Below are 19,534 nucleotides of genomic sequence, written 5' to 3'. Positions count from 1 at the left end.
CCGCGCTGATCCCCTGAAAACAGCAGCCGTTGAAGCGTTCAGTGCACCGCGCTGTGTCAAGGAGCTCCGTAGTTTTCTGGGGCTTTGTTCCTATTTCCGCCGATTTATTCCTAAATTCGCCGACGTTGCGTATCCGCTGACATGCCTGCTACGAAAGGACACCCCCTTTGAGTGGACTCCGGAGTGCGACTCTTCTTTTCGTCAGTTGAAGTTCCTGCTGACGTCACGACCGGTTCTTCAACACTTCAGTCCTTCAGCTCCGACAGAACTCCATACGGATGCCAGTGGCATAGGTATTGGTGCCGTCCTAGTTCAACGCTGCGGTGACCGCGAACACGTGATCGCATATGCAAGCCGCTCATTAAGTAGGCCCGAGCAGAATTACACTGTGACGGAACAAGAATGCCTCGCGGTAATATTTGAGGTTCAGCGGTTTCGTTCTTACCTGTATGGACGCCCCTTTACAGTGGTCACGGACCACCACTCGTTGTGTTGGCTTGTGAATCTTCGTGACCCTTGTGGCCGCCTTGCGCGCTGGGCGCTCCGACTGCAAGAATACAGCTTCACCGTCTCTTATAAGAGTGGTCGACGACACGCTGATGCGGACTGTCTCTCGCGTATGCCACTTAGTACTACGGACTGTGACGCCGACGACTTCGATCACCTTGTGGCTTCTGTGTCGCCGCGTTTTCCAGACTTCGACTGCTTCAAAACCGAACAGCGAAAAGACGATAAATTAACACCGCTCTTCACCGCTACGACCGCCTCGACGACAGCAAACCATTTCTGTGTACGTGATGGACTCCTCTATAGGAAGAACTTTTCCAGCACTGGCGCACGTTTTCTCCTAGTGGTGCCGGAGAGCCTTCGCACAGCGATTCTGCGTGCTATGCACGACGACCCTACGTCTGGCCATCTGGGTTCGGCGAGGACGCTTTACCGGATTCAGGAACGCTTTTATTGGCCTGAAATGCGACAATCTGTTGAGACGTATGTGGCCAGCTGCATGCAGTGTCAGCGCCACAAACGGCCATCTACTGCTCCGGCAGGTCTTCTGCAGCTGATCCCGCCTCCAAGCACGCCTTTCCAACAAGTGGGCATTGACTTCGTAGGCCCATTTCCCAAATCAGCCAAGGGAAACCGCTGGATAGTTGTTTGCGTCGACTACCTCACACGCTACTGCGAGACGGCGGCCGTGCCCTCCGCAACTGCCACTGACGTTTCAACATTCCTGCTGCAATATGTGATCCTGCGACATGGTCCGCCCCGCGTGATCATCAGCGACCGTGGACGACAATTCACAGCGGACGTCGTAGAGGAGCTGCTTCGTTTGTGTCATTCCCACTTGCGTCACTCGACACCATACCATCCACAGACGAATGGGCTTACGGAGCGTACCAACCGAACAATTGTAAACATGCTATCTATGTACGTTTCATCCGACCACAAGAACTGGGATGACGTACTGCCTTTTATCACGTACGCATTCAACACCGCCAAGCACGAGACCACCGGCTATAGCCCTTTCTTCCTGCTGTACGCACGGCCACCCCGGTACACAATCGACACTGTTTTCCCCTTCTGCAGTCACGAAAATTCCACTGTCGCCGAGACTCTCTGCCTCGCCGAAGAAGCTCGTCGTATTGCTCGTTTGCGCACTTTGGCATCGCAGGACAGATCAAAAGTACGCTACGACATTCGCCACCGTCCGGTAACCTATCGCCCTGGTGATTTAGTCTGGCTGTGGACTCCAGTACGGAAACGCGGGTTATGCCAAAAGCTTTTGGCCACCTACGATGGACCGTTTGTGATTATTAGCAGACTCACGGAAGTCACGTATAACATAGCTCGCCTCACGGCGAGTGGTAGAAGAGCTGCCAAGACACAAGTGGTCCATGTCGCCCGCTTGAAATTGTTCACGTCAAGACACATGGATTGACTCGCCCAGCGGGCTTCGTCTGCGACGAGAGGAATGTTACGCATGAAGAAAACGAAGACCAGTGAACGTGCTTGCGGTCCCGAGTGGAAGAAGAAAGAAGAGAAGGACGCTCAGTTGATAAACCAGCTGACCGCTCTTGCGCTCACCTTCGCGACCTAAAGTAAACGGTCCCCTTCATCCGTCAGGGTTATAAACGGTCTCCTTCGCGCGTAACAATATGCATATATACCATCAAAATTTCTAACTGCCAACCGTCGGAAAAACAAACCATGGATCACTCCCGAAATCCGTCAACTCCTTAGAAGAACTCGCCATCTTTTTAAGAACCTCAGAAAAAGCAAAATGCCACTTACCTCTGGAAAATTATTTTCTGTCCAGCAAATTTGTAAATCGAAAAATAGTGAAGCGAAGCGTCATTTCTTCAGTACTTTAGACGCAAAGATTCGAAACAATGACAAAATTATATGGAAGCTTGCCAAAAAACCAGGAAAGAGAAAATTGGCATACAATCCATCATGTCTGACATTGGCACGATAACAAATGATGAATTGAAAGCCACTGCTTTCAACGGTTATTTAAAATCCGCCTTTTCTGCTAATTCAGCGGTGAACAATATCGCTTTACCGGCTTGCGTCTCAGTTCTTCAGGAAATGCCCGATGTCACTTTATCAATTCATGGTATTTTTGAAATCCTTACCAGGCTAGACACAAACAGAGCGAGAGGTCCTGACGGCATATCCAATCGCGTGCTGAAAGAATGTGCTAGCTCTCTTAGCAACCTTCTTCATACAATGTAGATGACGTCATTATCTGAAGGAATCATGCGGGCCGAATGGAAGTTTTCTGATGTGGTTCCTGTCCATAAGAAAGGACCAAAAATAACAGAATATCGCCCAATTTCTCTCCTATGCGGCACTCCGAAGATTATGGAACCCGTCGTATACGGCAACCTAATAAGGCACCTGAATTCGCAAAACTTTTTTTTACACAGAACAGCATGGCTTTCGCCCCGGATTTTCTTGTGACACACAGGTAACGGAATTTTCTTTTGACATAACAACTGCATTAGATCAAGATACTAGCGTTGACTGTTTGTTTTTACATTTCGAAAAAAAAAAAACATTCGATCGGGTACGACATGATTGCATAATACACAAGCTTCAGAATTTAAAAATTCCCGCTGACCTAATGAACTGGTGAATTAACTACGTCGTAAATCGCGGACAGATTACAGTGGTAAATGGATGTTGCTCAATCGCTGTTCCAGTCACGTACGGAGTACCGCATGGGTCTGTTCTGGGCCCATTATTATTTCTTATCTTTATTAACGATATTGCTAAGAACATCCAGTCGACCCTACGGTTGTACACAGATGACTGTGTTGTTTACCGCTCGATAAACAATCCAAGTGACAGCAAAATCCTTCAAGAGGACCTAAATAAAATTTCGAACTGGTGTGCCACTTGGTGCATGATACTAAATGAATCAAAATGCAACTACGTGTGCTTTTGTAGGAAAAAAAACTGACGTTTCCCCTTCTTACAGGCTAAATAATTCGACCATTTGGAGCGTAACAGGGACCAAGTACCTCGGCGTTCACTTCTCAAGTGATCTTACTTGGCAGGATCATATTGCGGAGATTGCTGCGAAAGGGAATGACGCACTAATGTTCTTGGGTCGAAATTCTCACCCCTGTCCTCTTGCAACCAAGAAGTTATTATACACGACATACGTAAGGCCTATTCTTGAATACGCGTGCACGATATGGGACCATTATCACGGCAACCCTTAATACATCCTAGAGCCCGTTCAAAACCGAGCGGCACGATTTATCACTGGGAGCTATCGCAGATCTAGTAGCGTCACAGAAATGAAAATACGCCTAGCGCTTACGACGCTAGCCGAGCGCCGGCGTTTCTTGCGTCTCAAATATGTTCAGAAGATCTTTTAAAACAATACTGGCACTAATAAATCAAAATACATGCTTAACCCGTATTACATATCCCATCGCCGTGAACCCACATTAAAAGTAAGGCCAAAGAATTCAAGAACGAACTTGTTAAAGTATTGTTTTTTTCCCAAAAACTATCAATGAATGGAATGCTCTGTCTGAGGACACCGTTTCTAAAATATCAAATTCAGCGTTCTTTAATGAACTGCTTGACATGTGATCAGTTCGCGTGTTTCGATGTTTCTTTTTCTTTTTCGCGTTTGCTTGCATACTATATGTATATATTTATGAGTGTATATGTGTTTGTATATGCATGCATGCCCATGTATGCGTATATATATATATATATATATATATATATATATATATATATATATATATTACTTCTTCGTATCGAACCAGATTTTGTTGCATTAACTGAGACTTGGCTAACAATCGATATCAGGGATGCTGAAATCACACCACCAAACTACGTAATCGTACGGAAAGACCGATTAACACGTGGTGGCGGCGTCGCCTTATTGATTAAAAAGGACATCCCTCATATCGTATTACCTGATGTCACAGGAGTGGAAGGAATTTTTTGTAAACTAACATTTTCTACATGCAATATTGTCGTCAGCTGTATTTATCGTAGTCCCTCATGTGAGGTTGAAGTGATGGAAAGACTGTGTTTGTATGCGCAAAATAACGTTTTCGGGGCCAGACTAATACTTCTAGGGGATTTTAACTTGTCTGATGTAAACTGGCAAACATTTGAACACCACTCACCAAGTGCTGATATGCTTTTCGAACTCATGCTTTCATTGAATCTTAGCCAAATCGTAACAGAGCCCACACGTGTTCAAGGAACTACTTCCAACACACTTGATTTAGTTTTTTTGAGCCATCATTTTCCGTTAGAGCAAACGCACCTTGAACTCATTAATGGCATGTCTGATCATAAGATTACTTTATGTGTTGTACCTGCTCAGAATACATTTTCTTCCCAACCACGCATCACTTACCCGGACTTCAGTAGAGCAGACGATGCGACTATTATTGACTACTTATCTAACGAATTTACCGCCTTTGAAGAACTTTCAATACGTTCCACTACAAACATCGAAACATTGTGGCATGGTTTCAAAAAAATTATGTTTCAATGTATTTCTAAGTATGTACCTTATAAAGTTAAAAAAAACGAGAAAGCACAATCCCTGGATCTTACGTGATATCATTCATGCCAAACGTAAAGTCAAACGTCTGAAAAAATCAATGAAAATAGCACGAAGTAATCTTACTCTGGCTATTCAAGACGTGAAATCTAAAATAAAGACAGCGAAGTCAAACTTTTACACAAACACACTTTAAGGATTTATAAGAAGTTCACCGAGCAAATTCTGGAACTACCTTAATCCTAAGGCATCAAGTGATCCCCAAGTGTCGCCCGAAAGTATCAAACAAAGCGCTAAGTCACTAAATGACTACTTTTCTTCTATCTTCACATCTGACGATGGGAAACTACCCCAAATTGACATCACCGTTAACAGCACACTAAGCCCCCTCACCGTCACGGAGGCCGCAGTACTGAACCTTCTCCTAAACCTGGACATAAAAAAAGGGCCAGGCACGGATAAAATACCCAAGGCTTTCTTGAAACGATACGCAGAATGGATGACGAAGTACCTTTGTATAATATTTAACAAATCATTATCATCATCTGTTCTTCCACAGGATTGGAAATCCGCAAAAGTTGTTCCAATACATAAGTCAGGCTGCAAAGACGACCCGTCCAACTTTCGGCCGATTTCGCTGACGAGTACCGTGTGCAAACTTCTAGAACACATCATACTAAAACATATAACCGTTTTCTTAGACAAGGAGAGTATCATATCACCATATCAACATGGCTTTCGCAGAGGCCTTTCTACAATCACTCAACTACTGGAACTAACCCACGACATATCATTTAATATCGACCAACACAGACAAACAGAGCTCATCCTACTAGATTTCTCGAAGGCATTTGATCGGGTATCACACAAAAAGCTCATAAGGAAACTTGAGGCTACATTAGGTACAGGCCCCATAATTGACTGGATTTGCGACTATCGTACAAACCGTACCCAGTTTGTGGAAGTGAATGGACAGTAACATCGGGAGTCCCCCAGGGAAGCGTTCTGGCTCCCCTTTTATTTCTAATTTTTATTACTAGACCTACCTGCAAAAATCACAGGAAACATTAGGCTATTTGCAGACGACTGCATCCTTTATCGAAATATTAACTCGTATGATGACCATATAACATTAAACAACGACTTGAAAGCTGTGTCTAACTGGTATGCCCACTGGCAGATGAGCATCAATACTAAGAAATCTGCTGTTCTTTCAATCACCTGAAAAAAAAAATAACTCGAGCTTTATGTATACCGTTAACGACGTGCCACTAATACGAGTTCATGAACACAAGTACCTCGGATTAACGTTAACACATGACTTCAGATGGAACTCCCATATAAATAATGTTACAGCAACTGCAATGAAACGCCTTTTCTTTCATGGAAGACACCTCCGACTAGCACCACCCGATACAAAACTTCTGGCTTACAAAACTTTCGTCAGGTCAGTCCTTGAGTACGCAAATGTTATCTGGTTTCCACACACTAAACAACTAATTAAAAAACTAGAAAGTGTACAAAGGAAAGCTCTACGGTATATATACAATAAACATAAATTAACAGACTCGCCCATCGAACTACTTAACAAAGCCGGAACAAAGCCCGTTCTAAACTTATGTACCAGCTCTTACACAACAAGCTTAATATTGATACCTCTAGATACATCTCCAGAAATGAAACACGGCCAACGCGGCATAAAAACACACAAACACTCAATGAGCATTCTTTTCATACCGATTGCTTTAAGAATTCATTCTTTCCTTTAGCGATAAGAGAGTGGTATAAACTTAGTGAATCCATTCGTAACAGCTCCTCAATAGCTACATTTGCTAATTCAGTGGAAGAACACCTACTTGCCTTACAGCTCTGACTTACATAGTCAGGTTTCTTACCGATCTTCATAGCCTAACACTTTAATCTATGAGTGTTCCTTTTGTATGATGCATCATACGCACGACTGCATCCTGTTTGTCATGTTCATTAGGTATTGTATATCACATGTGCTTTCAGGTGTTTTTCTTTCTTTTTCCTTGTTTGGTTTCTTGTTTTCTCAGATTCTTCCTTGTTATAGTATATTGTACCCAAATATTGCATTTGTGATGAACTACTTAATTCTTTTGTTTAGTGAAACCAAAACCTTTGCAATAACACACTTATGATTGTATAATCTATTTATATTCTTTGTTCGCAAATACTACCATATGTACTTGCCCTTCCTGTTATAATCCCATGAGGGATTGACAATATCTGAAAATAAATAAATAAATAAATACATATAGTCCTTTTCTTTCTCTTCCCTTTTGTTTTGAGATAGTTATGCAGCCTGCACTGTATTATTCGTCACCATGTTTCTTGTTATGTAACCCTAATTACAAGTGTTTAACATTTGCATTATTCCCCCCCCCCTGTAATTAATACTCTCTGAGCGAATGTGGAACTGTATAATAAATAAATAAGTAAGAGTCTTAAGCATACACTCTTTAAAAAGTTGCACACTCTGAGGCTTATCTTGTCCCACAGCAATAATCGTCATATGCCTTGCTTGCGTTTCCTTTCTCGAAAACTCCGCGCTTGCTAGTTTCCTGTCGAGTATGCTGTGTAAAGCTGATAACGCGCAAACCGTTCGTGCTTGGAAGTATTAGGTTCACAGCGTTCAAGATAGGAAATGTAGACAAGAGAGATGGCGATTATTCCTGTGAGACATGATAAGCTCTGAAACGTGTAAATATTTTGAGAGTGTATACCTGAAAGCATCGAGACGATTTACGACTGATGATTTCGTAACTATTTTTAGCATCAGATGATCAAATATTATCACATATGGGGACTTAACGCTCACAGCATAACTTGGGGGAGTAATCACTGTAATGCCTGTGGGAATATCGTTCAATACGCTGGGCTAAGATGAAATCTGTCAGTATTGAATAATGGATATGTGATATTTATGCGTTGATATCACAGTGCCACAGTTGCATAGACGTAACACCATCCTCTAATGATCTTTTTACCGGTTCTAGGTGAAAAGCGGACGCAGAAACACGTGGAATGAATCCCTTGGCAATTCTTATAGCACATTTAGGATTAAAAAGTACTGCAATACGAAGATCCATAGATGCAACAATCTGGCAGCTCTTTCATCAACACTTGTCCAGTCGAGTCGATTGCTAATCTGACGTAAACTTACCTCAGTGATACAACAAACAATAAAAAACATGTACGAATACCGATTACTACGATGTAAGAAATCTTTATTGAAAAAAACTAATGTTCTGGCATCTGGCTTCCCAGAAGATTTCTGTTATGCTATGTTTTATTTTGTTACTTCTTTCGGTCTATTTGCAGGTTTTTCATCTTTGCAACCATAGCCTCCTGTATTGGGAGTGCCTGCTCAAAGGTAGGGGAAGCGCTGTCGGTTGGCAACGTTGCTCTGCCGGTTTCTTCCGCGCGATGGCGCCGCCAGCCCTGGGCAACAACAGCCAGCCGGCTAGGCTGGCCAGGCCTGTTCATCCCTTGTTTGGCCGACGCTAGCTGTGCTCGTGGTTCTGCGCTTCAGCTCGCACGTGTTTTGTCCCATCATGGCCTACTGTTCTGTGCCGAAGTGCAAATCGGACTCGAAACGGAATGTTTCGGGCATTTGTTTTCATGAAGTTCCTTCTGATGAAAAGCTACGAGAATGTTGGTTAAGAGTCATCGCAAGAAAGGACTGGTACCCAATACAACGTCACGTTATTCGGTAGTTTGTAGCCGGCACTTCATCGCTACGGACTACAAACAAGGATGCAAGACTCGCAAGCTGAAAAGGAGTGCTACTCCCAGTGCCTTCGACGAATACCCGTAGTACATGCAGCCGGCTGCAAAGAAACCGCGGGGCAACTCTGCTGTGCGGAAACTGGAAGCAGTTCATCGCAGTGCGTCTGCCACCCCTGCCTTGTCTGCTGCCAATCTACTGACCGTAGGCAGCCTTGCCCAGAGTGCCAAAATAGATGAAGTCACCACTCTAACATCAGGTATTTTTTCTCTGGATGCGGACAGCGAAGTTGTCTGCGTTGACCCTCAGCACGAAATTGAGCCGAACGTGCCAGCCGCGCGCATGACGCAAAGGCACCAAAGTATCCAGGTTGATGTGCGCAGTGCTATTTCGGTAGTGGAACGTCACCGGTGGCGACGAAGAGAGCGTGACATAAAGGCCGAGATTAAGCGACTGAAGCAGACTGTTGACATTTATAAACAGGCACTGCTACAGTTAAAAGAAGACACCTACTTGACTGCTTCTTCCAGCGTCGTGGAAGCAGCAAATGAAAAGCACTTGGGTGCTAGTGTACTTTTTGACCAAGTAATGAACTTCTCAAAAATTCGGCCAGCGTGGTCGGAAATAACAGTGCGCCATTCTATACTGCTAAGGAACCTTTCAACGCGAGTCTACGAACACATCCGAAAAGAGGGAATCCTGAAGCTTCCAAGCCGAGCTACTTTGCAGAGATTTCTCGGAGTAACATCAGGTGAAGTGGTTAGTCGTTAGTCCAGCATCGGCTTCAAACAGAGGTGGCAAACCTTACAAGCACATAGGCCAAAACTTGTTCTTTGGTAGTTGATGAAATGAGAATCAAACAGCGAGATGCATTTGTTGGAGAGGGAGACAGTGGGAAGCTTCTGCCAACCACAAGCACTGCCGAACCACTACTGGCCAATCCTCTGTTTTGTTTTGTACTTTCTGGACTTTCAGTGTGCATTCGAATACCTGTAGTGTATTTCTTAACCAAGAACTGCACTGGACGATAGCTCTTTGTGCTAATACAGTATGCAATTAAGCAGGTCGAAGCAGCAGGCTTTGTCGTGGTGCGCATAGTAACTGACAATCACAAGATCAACCTTCTTGCCATGGAACTCCTGTGCAAAGGAAACCTGACACATTGCATTCAGCACCCCGAGAATCCGGCACGGAAGCTGTTTCTCGCATTTCACCAGTGTCCCCTGATCAAAAACATTAGGTCACAATTTCTAGCCCGGGACCTTGGAGAGAGCGGTGAAGTTTCGTCCGCTCATCTGAAACAACTATGCCGCATGCATCAAGGAAACATAGTGAAGCCTGTAAGGTTTCTCACGAGAAAGCAGGTATATCCATCGAATATTGAGAAAATGAACGTGTCTAGGGCTGTTCAAGTCTTCTCGCCACCGGTCACTGCGGCACTTAAGGTGCTGAAAGAGCAAGCAGCCCATACAGTTGACATAAGTTTTGCAAGTGTGGGTCCCACAGTTCAGTTCATGGAAACTGTGCACCGCTGGTTCCTGTTGATGGACCTCAGTAACTGTGTCCAGCACATTGACCAAAAGTTGCCAGAGAGCAAACAGTACGAGACCGCTGACGACATCCGGCTGACCTGGCTCTTGACATCTTTTCTTGAATATCTTGAAGAGATGAAGAACAAGTGCACACAAAAGCAGTTCCTTAGCAAGGAAATATACCATGCACTGGTAATGACCACTAAGTCTAATGTGGCATGTGTGAAGTACCTGCTGGAAACTTCCAAATTCAAGTTCGTGCTGACACGCAAGCTTTCATCAGACCCGATGGAGTCCTTTGTTGGATGGCTACGAAGATCTGCTGGCAGCAATGACCAGACAGATGCCCATGCTGTTCTTTCTGGGATTGAAAAGGTGCTGAAGACTGGTATTATTTCAGCTTCTGAAAGCAGCAATGTAGTTGACACCACAAGTCATGCATCAGGAGCACTGCATAATGCTGGTAAATCAAGACATGATCCCTCGCGCCACTTTCCAGCAGAAGCAACAAGGCTGCTTGGAGAACGGCTGAAAAAACCAGACAGGCTTCATCCAACGGTAGCCATGGCAGCCATCTCGATGGTAGGAGGCTACCTGGCTCGTGTCGTTCAAGAACAGATTGACTGCAGCAATTGTATTTCGCCTGTGTTAAAGCCATCTTCTGCTTCACCAAGCGACAGTCTGATCCGACATCAGGACAGAAGAGGGCTCCTGTACCCTTCCCGTCAACTTGTACACGTGCTGCATGCCTTGAAAATGTACGTTGAGGTGATCCTAAGCAAGAGAAGAAACCTTGCAAAGGCACTGCAAGAAGCCGTCGAGAATGCTGGATTCTTACTGGCAGACTGTGGAGTATTGAAGTGTACTTGCCCTGAGCACCACCTGCAGCTGTTGAAGATAGTCCGCACGAAATATTTCCGGCCGATATTCACAAATTATGCATTGTCCGTAACAGACAAGAATGACATGGCGAAGACATTCTTTGTGAAGCCACTCTCTCGGAAACAGCTAAAGCTTTAAGTGAAGCCTGAAATATGAACTTGAACAAGCCTGACGCGGTAACGAAGTTTGATGTGCATCAGCATGTTTGCACTTCTCTCTTTTCGCGCATTAACGCTGTGCGTTGCTCGTAGGCAGTAACTGAGCTGGAAAATAACCGCAAGTTGAGCGCATATAAAATGACAGACCTGCATCAACAATTAAAGAGAGGCTGAGAGAGAGTTGCACAGAAACCTCGGAATAGAAGGGCGACGTGCAGTCCGGTTGTTTTTGCAGCTTCCACTTCTAAATAAAGGAAGTGAGCCGGAAGCAATGCCATTAGCATGAATCGTGGTCAGTAAGTTGGGCAATTAGTCACAATTTTACAATGAGAAAAAGTGCCTGCGTTCACACAAAGGATGGCGCGACATTAGATACTTGTTAAGTGCAACAACGTGCTGCTGCGCCATGAAAAGGTATGAAAGCAAGTTTAAACTAATGAATATTAGAGAACAATCAATCACTGAACCAAGCACAAGAGAACCTTATAAATGTAATGCGCTTGTACCTCACAATAGAACATTTTTTTTTTGCATTATGAAATGCATTGCTGCTAGCGCTTCAGCAGAAAACGGTGCTATGCACAGCGACCTCGTCGTCTGTGCCATCCAGGGCTACTGGCGCCACCCATTCGCAGAGCCTTGAACTAACCTCGACGTCGCCAAACAATGGCGCGCCGCATAATTGAGCCGGCACTGAAAGTATAGAGGAAGCTATGTTTGCAAGTAACAGAGAATTTCTGCGAAATTGACAGAAAGTTTCTGTGACGCTATCTTTTCTGTTTTAGCATTTTTCGGTGATTTCACAAGTTTTCCGGTTTGCAACGAATAGAAAATGTCTGTGAAGTTCCGTTTTCTGTTTGTTGCTCGGTTATTTCGCAGGTTTTTCTGTCGGCAACTAACAAAAATTCTGTGAAGCTTCATTTTCTGTGACCAACTTTTCTGTAATTTCACAGTTTTCTTCCTTTCATAATTCACAGACATTTTCTGTGAAGTACATTTTCTGTCGTTTCACGCTCTCTATTTCTTCCACATCACGTTTTAATGACTGACATAATATACCGAACATTACAACTGCTGCCTCGTTTCAACGCGATGAATTATTTCACCGCTTTTATGCAACTGCTAGAAATGCATGTTGGTATTGAACAATAGTGGTAAATGCATAGCTAATATTAAACAATGTCATAATTACTAGTATTTTACTGTGTGTTGGAGCATCATGTCAATAAGATGAATGGTAGATGGGTGACCGAGGAAAAAAGGCAATTGCCCTCCCTGCACTGCCCATATGGGACAGCTGCTAATTAACGTATGCAATAAAAGCACGCACAGTATGCAATAATGGCAAGTATACAGGAGCACGTATGATTGACTATGAAACAGTTATACACCACAGTCAATGCAGCACAGAAAGTAGTAATACCTCTAAAGTGAAGATAACCAGTCACTAAAGTGTGATGGAAAGAATATGTATAAACAGAGTGTCTTGGGCAAATTGTGCCTTGCTCGACACTAGTACAGAATGAAGCCGCTAGTGAGATACAAGCAACAGAACATAAGACTTGTCACAGTCTTTTTCCATTATTGCAGTGTAACCAAAATATTGGACGTACTGATTAGGGCGAATAAATCTTGCGAAATAAAATAATTATAAAAATGTAAATAGTAGCACAACACAATGAATATACCACTGGTAACTAAACTGTAACGGCAAGTATATGCATGAGAAAAATTATTCAAAGTTGCAAATTATGCCTTGCTTGACACTATAGTGCTGCATTAAGCAGGGAGAGACGATGAGCAACAAGTCATAAGGTATGAAACAGGCTGTTGGCATTATCACAGTGTAACCATAAAGCCACCAATTGCGTCACTCTAATTAGCACATCCAATCTTTTGACTACAATAAATGTAAAAATCAATACAGTAGCGCAACGAATACAACCGGTCAAGAAACAGTAAGGGCAAGTATACACGTAAGGAAAATTGTGGTTTGCTTCACACTAATCGCTAAAACAGCACGAAACATGACTGGACAGGAAAGACAACGTAATGACATGAGTGCATACTTTCAACTGTTTTATCCCGTGATGTTGCCGCGTATAAATACGCCCATGAACCGCCAGCATGAAAGTGAAAAGAACAATCAAGGTGACTGGCACACTCTTGTACAACTAAACTCGGTTCTTGATAGTGCCAGCGATGACACGATCACACACCTGTTAACTGCACATGCAATATTCATTGCCTCGGTAGTCTTGTTACCCCGCTTACGGTATATAATATGACTTCAAACACAGGCACAAATGGGTTATAATGACTCCAGCGCCTAGATTGTGTCACACGTTGACGGCAGTGCAGGGTGAGGTGGCCTTGGTTGCTTTCATTAACGTTGTATTCATTGTAGCCTGTACTGCCGTCAATGCAGGACTCAATCTAGGTGACGGGGCCGTTCTAGGCCATGCGCGTGCCTTTGTTTGAACAGTCGGATTACCAGCCTTCACAAAGACAAGCGGTTTAGGAAGCTCATCGAAAGAATAAATATTGCACGCGCGTGTAACAAGTGCGTGAACACGGCACGACTAGAACTTCATAAAAGAGGTCCTGTTAGTTGACAATGAGCGAAGGGCTGAGTTGTGTCGATTCTGCTTTTCAGTTTCATACTGATGGTTCATGCGTGTATGTATAGGTGACAATACCAAGAAATAAAGAGTTGATAGTGAGTGCTCGTGTCGTGTGCTCTTTTTGTCCCGTCTTGTATCGCTATGTTTTAGCACTTACGAACCACCAACTCGGCCAACAAATATCAATTCTGCCTGACACTAGTAGTGCATGAAGCAGCGAGATAACAACGAAGCAACAAGACATAAGGCATGGTACAGTGTTTCCATTTTCACAGTGTATTTATAAAACATTGACTCACTCTACTTAGTTCCCTACATCCTTGCAACAACACCAAATATAAAATTAATATATGTATAGAACAGAGAAATTGGTATTACAATGAGTAGAACCAGTCACTAAACTGTAATGGCAAGTTTCTTCATAAGGAAAGATTTTTGGACAAACTGTGCCTTGCTTGCGACCAGTACTGCATTAAGCAACGAGATACAAACAAGACTTAAGGCATGCGACGAGCTGTTGCATTATCACAGTGAAACCATAAAACATTCATTCACTCTACTTAGTACGCTCAATTTTGAGATTATAATAAATAATAATATCAAAATAGGATAGCAATGCCATTAATACAGTACAGAAAGCAGCACTACAATGAATACAACCAGTCGCTAAACTATAATGTCAAGTATACGCACAAAGAAAATTCTGCAAATAAGCAAATTGTGCTTTTCTTGAACGCTAGTACTGCATAAAGCAGTAACATACAAGCAACAAGATATAAGGCATGAAACAGGCTATTTGCATAGTCACAGTGTAGCCAGAAAACATTGATTTAGAAAGTTTCGAAATTTTAGAACCGTTAAAAGTTGAAGACTTGCAACGATGTGATGAGGGTAGCAATTTTCGGAGAGAGGCAATGCTGGCTTTTCTTTTGTGCGCTCTACATTTGTTCCCCTGCCAGCATTGAGACCTGTAATGGTTCTGATGCAAGGAGAGAATGTCGTTACACTTGGCACAGTGAAAATATCTGTATTTTCTTCAAATAAATAATAAAATTGCTGCCCCCTACCATCCCAAAATTTGATTCCTCTAAAGCCCACACTTGAGTAATATTTTGTGTTTGAACAAAACCAGCAACTGCCAAGCCAAAATGAACCTTCCCTAAGTGATCATTTGGATCAGTTAAAACGAGCCTAATCTTTTGTGAATCGGATGAAAACTGTTCACGGAGCACTATCACTGGGTGTAAAGAGATATTAAAAACAAATTTCTGCAAATTTTTCTCAGGAAAACTGTATTTTGTGGCACTTTCCCACTTCATTTACATTTGTGTGGCAGAAAAAGATGCATTCATTGCTGGAAAAGCAAAAAGCAAGCACCATCCAAATTTAATTCCATAGCTGATTAGCTGTTTGGACCCAGGAAACATTTTTGAAGATTCCTTTTTTGTACGTATCAGCAATATCATAAAAGGGTCCTATGATAAACCAATATGTCTATAACGTTGATCATCGCTCTACATGTTAGAAGTGCAAGAACCAAAACAAGAAAGGCTATCGCAGCTCAATTAACAAGTGAACTCGGTACTTACCGCTTTGTGAACTCCCCGCAAAGGCTTGTGTCCTTGGAACACGCAACATTGAAAGCAAAGTGCACGAAAAATATGAGCTTGAAAACCGGGCATCCGTTGATATAATTACATATAGATATGCGACCAATCTTTCTTGCCCATATTTTTTTCACATTACATAAGAGAAGACAAGAAAATAAAAGTGCCGTCAACCTGGACTGTAGACGAATCTAAGGGAGTGTTTGCCAGGAATAAAGCTTCAAAGCTCAAGGAAAGCGAGGCCTCATCGCGGTGTCTAGCCCGGCACCAACACCTTTCCGAAATGGGCGCTCTACCATATGAAGCTAGGAGGATGTAGGACGAGGCCGAAGTAATTGACACCTCGAAGCGCAGCGGCACTCAATCTGCCAAGCGAGTTCTGCGGAAGACCGCAAAGTAGAGAAACCTTTCATGAACAGGAAGAATTGGCTTCCGACTCTGGATTTCAAGCAAGTTCTGCCATCTTACTGCCTTTCCGAGAACCCATTTTCCATATTAAACAACAGACTGAACCTACCGGCACTAAGGTTGCGCGGTGACCGGTGTAGTGTAGGCAGAAAGCCGCGTACAAGGCTGGCGAAGGCGCAGAAGCGGTGACGCAGATACTCGTCGCGACTTTGTTGGTCACAAATGACGCTTTCTTCGAGCCACGCAGGCAGCTAAACCTATCGGGGTTAAGCCATTGCCCGCGACGTTTCGCTGCTGTAGTTTTCCTGCATTCCAAGTAGCTTAGTCTGCGTGCTAGGCACGTAGCTACCACTCTTTATGTTATTCGCGCATGTTTTCCTTGACTTCATCGCCCCGAGCAATGCAAGTATAGCGGCAGAGGGATCCGATATTGAGAGCGATGGTATCTCGCGCCTGTGAATGCCCCGAGTCGGTAACGTCACTTTTCCTGTTTTCCTTTGGTGGAATTTACTGCCAAGGTCCCAAAGTCGTTCTATAGTTATGAGATTGCTATTGAGCTTTGTTTTTGTATAGTGGATGAACAGACACATGTTCTGGCTATCTGCCCTGTGGACGTTCGCATGTTGCCGATGAATCGCGCGTTCTATGCCTGAGTATATGTGATGTTTGTTTGATAATTTTTCTTTCAGCTTTCATTTTACCTTTTAGTTTTTCTTTGTACTTTGGAGCCACCGAGATTTAGTTTTGATGATTTAAACAGTTACACTTTCCGTTGCTTATCTTCCGATGACCTCATAATTTATTAGTTCGTAACTAATTATCGTAATTACGCCATCTGCGGGCAACGTGAGTGATACTAGTCTTCTTTATTCGATCTCTTTCGCCAAGTTCTTTTGCATTTGCCCCCACTAGCACTACAAGTAAAATGGCAGAAAGTGCTCCCATTTGGGAGAGTCATTGTTTCTTTCCCGTCTGTTCCTAGCTGATAACGTACCTTCTTTGTTCTTGCACTCGCGCATCTCGTGTTGCACTTCATAAATGCCAAACGAAGGACCTATCTAAAGGCAAGTGTGGGCCCACGTACAGCTGTATACGTGAGCCTATATACATGAGTGGCAATTTATAGCGTCCGTTAAGAACTCCAGGTAAAGTCCATGGTGCGGCGAAGAGCACAAGTAGCTCTCTGGTGGTCGTGGCTGAGAGTGTCTGAAAAGAGGGTGCATTGTCTTCTGTGTGGAGAACATCGTCTTGCGTTGTCGGCACCTGCGCGCCCAATGCGGTGCAACTCGGCAAGCAGAGTTGAGGCGTACTGGCCGGTTACTGGCGCGTTCCGAGAGTTCAGGCCGTTGAGAGGAACAATGCAGAAGACGCTGCCATCGAATGGAGTGTAACTGTGGCAGTGACGGAGAACTGCGAGTGTCGCTGTGCCTCGTTACCCTTGCTGATTCATGCTGAGTCACCATTTCAGGTGCGGGTAGGGTCGTGCAAGGCAGCGTATTGTTGCGACCAGTAAGACCTTGACCTCGAGATGGCGTGTTCAAGCCGGCCGTTGCTCCTTTGGTGCGTAATTTGCCAGGGCTTTTGCCAGAGAGGCACGGATCACCACCACCAAGCAGATGCTGTCGCCATTGACAATGTCGGGTTCACGCAAAACGAGAGAGACGTGCCAGACAGCGCCGACACCGTAGGTCGTGAGCGAGGCGCAGCAATAGTGAGGTCGTAATGCGAAATCATGACCTGCCACAGGTTCTCGTAGATGCCCAGGCCTGGTAGAAGTCGGAGCTCCGAAAGAAGACCGTCTGGTAGCTCGCGACTTGCGTAGAGATAGCGCAAGTGTTGGTCACTCACGCTGTCGCTGTAGAAGTGATTCTCGACATGAAGAAATCAGATGGCAGAGCTGCTCCTGCGAAACTTCAGCAGGCCGTGCATCCACGGAGAGTGCAACTACAGAACATCGGAAGGCTCGGCTGCCGCTGCTTGGGGTGAAACCTCGAATGCCGATAGCATCAGGGTTGCCATGGTCGCTGAAGGTATCGCCAAGGATGTGCATATAGTGTCGCCTTGCTTGTCAGAGGTACATTTGCGCCTAGTGCAGCCGGTGGGAGAGCCTCTGAATCTGTGATGAGTGAAACGGAAAGCGGATAGCTTGCGGGAACATCCAGGGTAGGAGAGCTGTGGGACGCAGTGTAGCGGAAAGCGCGTGCGTTTGGCCCAGTGAATTACTGGGAAAGAGTCGTTGCCCTGCTGCCTTTGAGCTGGGGAGGAGAATCACGAGCCGAGTAGAGGTTTGATGTTGGGGCCGCCGCGTGGTAACGGTCGGCACGGGTGGACCCAGGCGATGCAGGACGATCACACGCCGAATGGCGCGACGGTTCAAATGGTATGAGCTGTGGTGACTGAGCGCTCGATGTGCTGTAGTCAGTAAGGATGGCTGCCCGTTTTCCTCTAGAAGTCGGGGCCACGAGGTGGCAGCCCGAGCCTCTAGCCATGTATATACAAGTGGCTGTCCAGCTGGATGAAGGTGATGTCCGGCATGTCGATGCAGAGTTCCCGGACACCGTACAACCGCGGGACGTCTGCCGGATCAGATGAGGTCACGTCACTCTCGCGTTTACAGAGTCGGTGAGTTGACGCTGGCATGGCTGGGCGCGGTCGTCCGGGTAACCAATGGGCGCGTTAAGTTAGCGCGCTCCGAACTTCAATGGAGCACGCTCGAGTGCGCTCGAGTGCGACGCCTTCGGAGCTTAACTTAACGGCTATTTTCGTCCACTGTTTTTTTGGGTGCACGAACGCGCCGTCTGGCGAATGTTCCGCATCCGTTATCGCACTTCGCGCGCTGTTCGAAAATGACCCCACCGACCGTACTCCTGCAGTTCTTGTTAGACGATGAAGAGGTAGAAGAACTTGACGCGCGGCGATGGAGGCAGCAGCAGCGGCAGGCGGTTGAAGGACTACAAAAGAGCGTTCCAGTCAACCGGTCGTCGCATCGTCATTAACGGGACGAGGAACCCGTACGCAGCCCTGGTTCCTGCTGGCCTCGACAGAGCGACCGTTCGTTGACTTGCAGTGGTGTTTTGGCTGGATATAGGGTGGTTTCAGGTGTCTCAATAACTTTATTTTATTTCATGGTTGATTGGCATCCCTTGCGTCAGCCGTCTTGAGCTCATGTCGACCAGTTCTCCAGGCCAGGCGCGATCCGCCTGGTAAGCATCCCTGCCACCTAATGAATTGCCCATAGATTTATTTTTTCGCAGTGGCGTCAGCACCATTCCTGTGGCGCTTGTGCCTACCAATGGAGGTTCCATCAGGATCACGAATCCACAGGCTGTCCAAAAGGCACTTAAGGCCACGTCCAACCACTTACAGACCATCACTGATGTGCGAGCGTTCGGACGGGGAGGTATAGTGTGTCGTTCACCCGACCAGACCTGTGTTGAAGACCTCTTGAAATGCACTTCATTCGCTTCCACCCCGGTGAGTACTTTCATTCCGCCTCACCTTGCGTGCACCAAGGGTCTTGTACGG

The 19,534-nt window shown here is 45.0% G+C and overlaps 2 protein-coding genes across 3 annotated transcripts in view; one reads left to right on the top strand and one right to left on the bottom strand.

Moving 5' to 3' along the window:
• LOC142572969 (uncharacterized) overlaps positions 1-16,262 on the bottom strand; it is a 56,552-nt gene extending 40,290 nt beyond the window's left edge. Inside the window, exon 1 of one of the 2 annotated variants that reach the window (XM_075682449.1) lies at positions 15,584-16,262. The gene's annotated coding sequence lies outside the window, so the exon portion shown is untranslated. The remainder of the gene's footprint in view (positions 1-15,583) is intronic. The other variant, XM_075682448.1, reaches the window with a different exon arrangement.
• On the top strand, positions 10,112-11,350 carry LOC142572968 (uncharacterized). The gene has a single exon (XM_075682447.1). It carries the CDS (start codon positions 10,112-10,114, stop codon positions 11,348-11,350), a length of 1,239 nt encoding a protein of 412 aa, XP_075538562.1.
• Positions 16,263-19,534: the final 3,272 nt, after the last annotated feature.

The sequence above is a fragment of the Dermacentor variabilis genome, chromosome 2 (genome assembly GCF_050947875.1).
Source record: "Dermacentor variabilis isolate Ectoservices chromosome 2, ASM5094787v1, whole genome shotgun sequence".
Lineage (NCBI taxonomy): Eukaryota > Metazoa > Arthropoda > Arachnida > Ixodida > Ixodidae > Dermacentor > Dermacentor variabilis.
The sequence above is the reverse complement of the archived record's forward strand: the minus strand, read 5'-3'. Positions and strand labels throughout refer to the sequence as shown.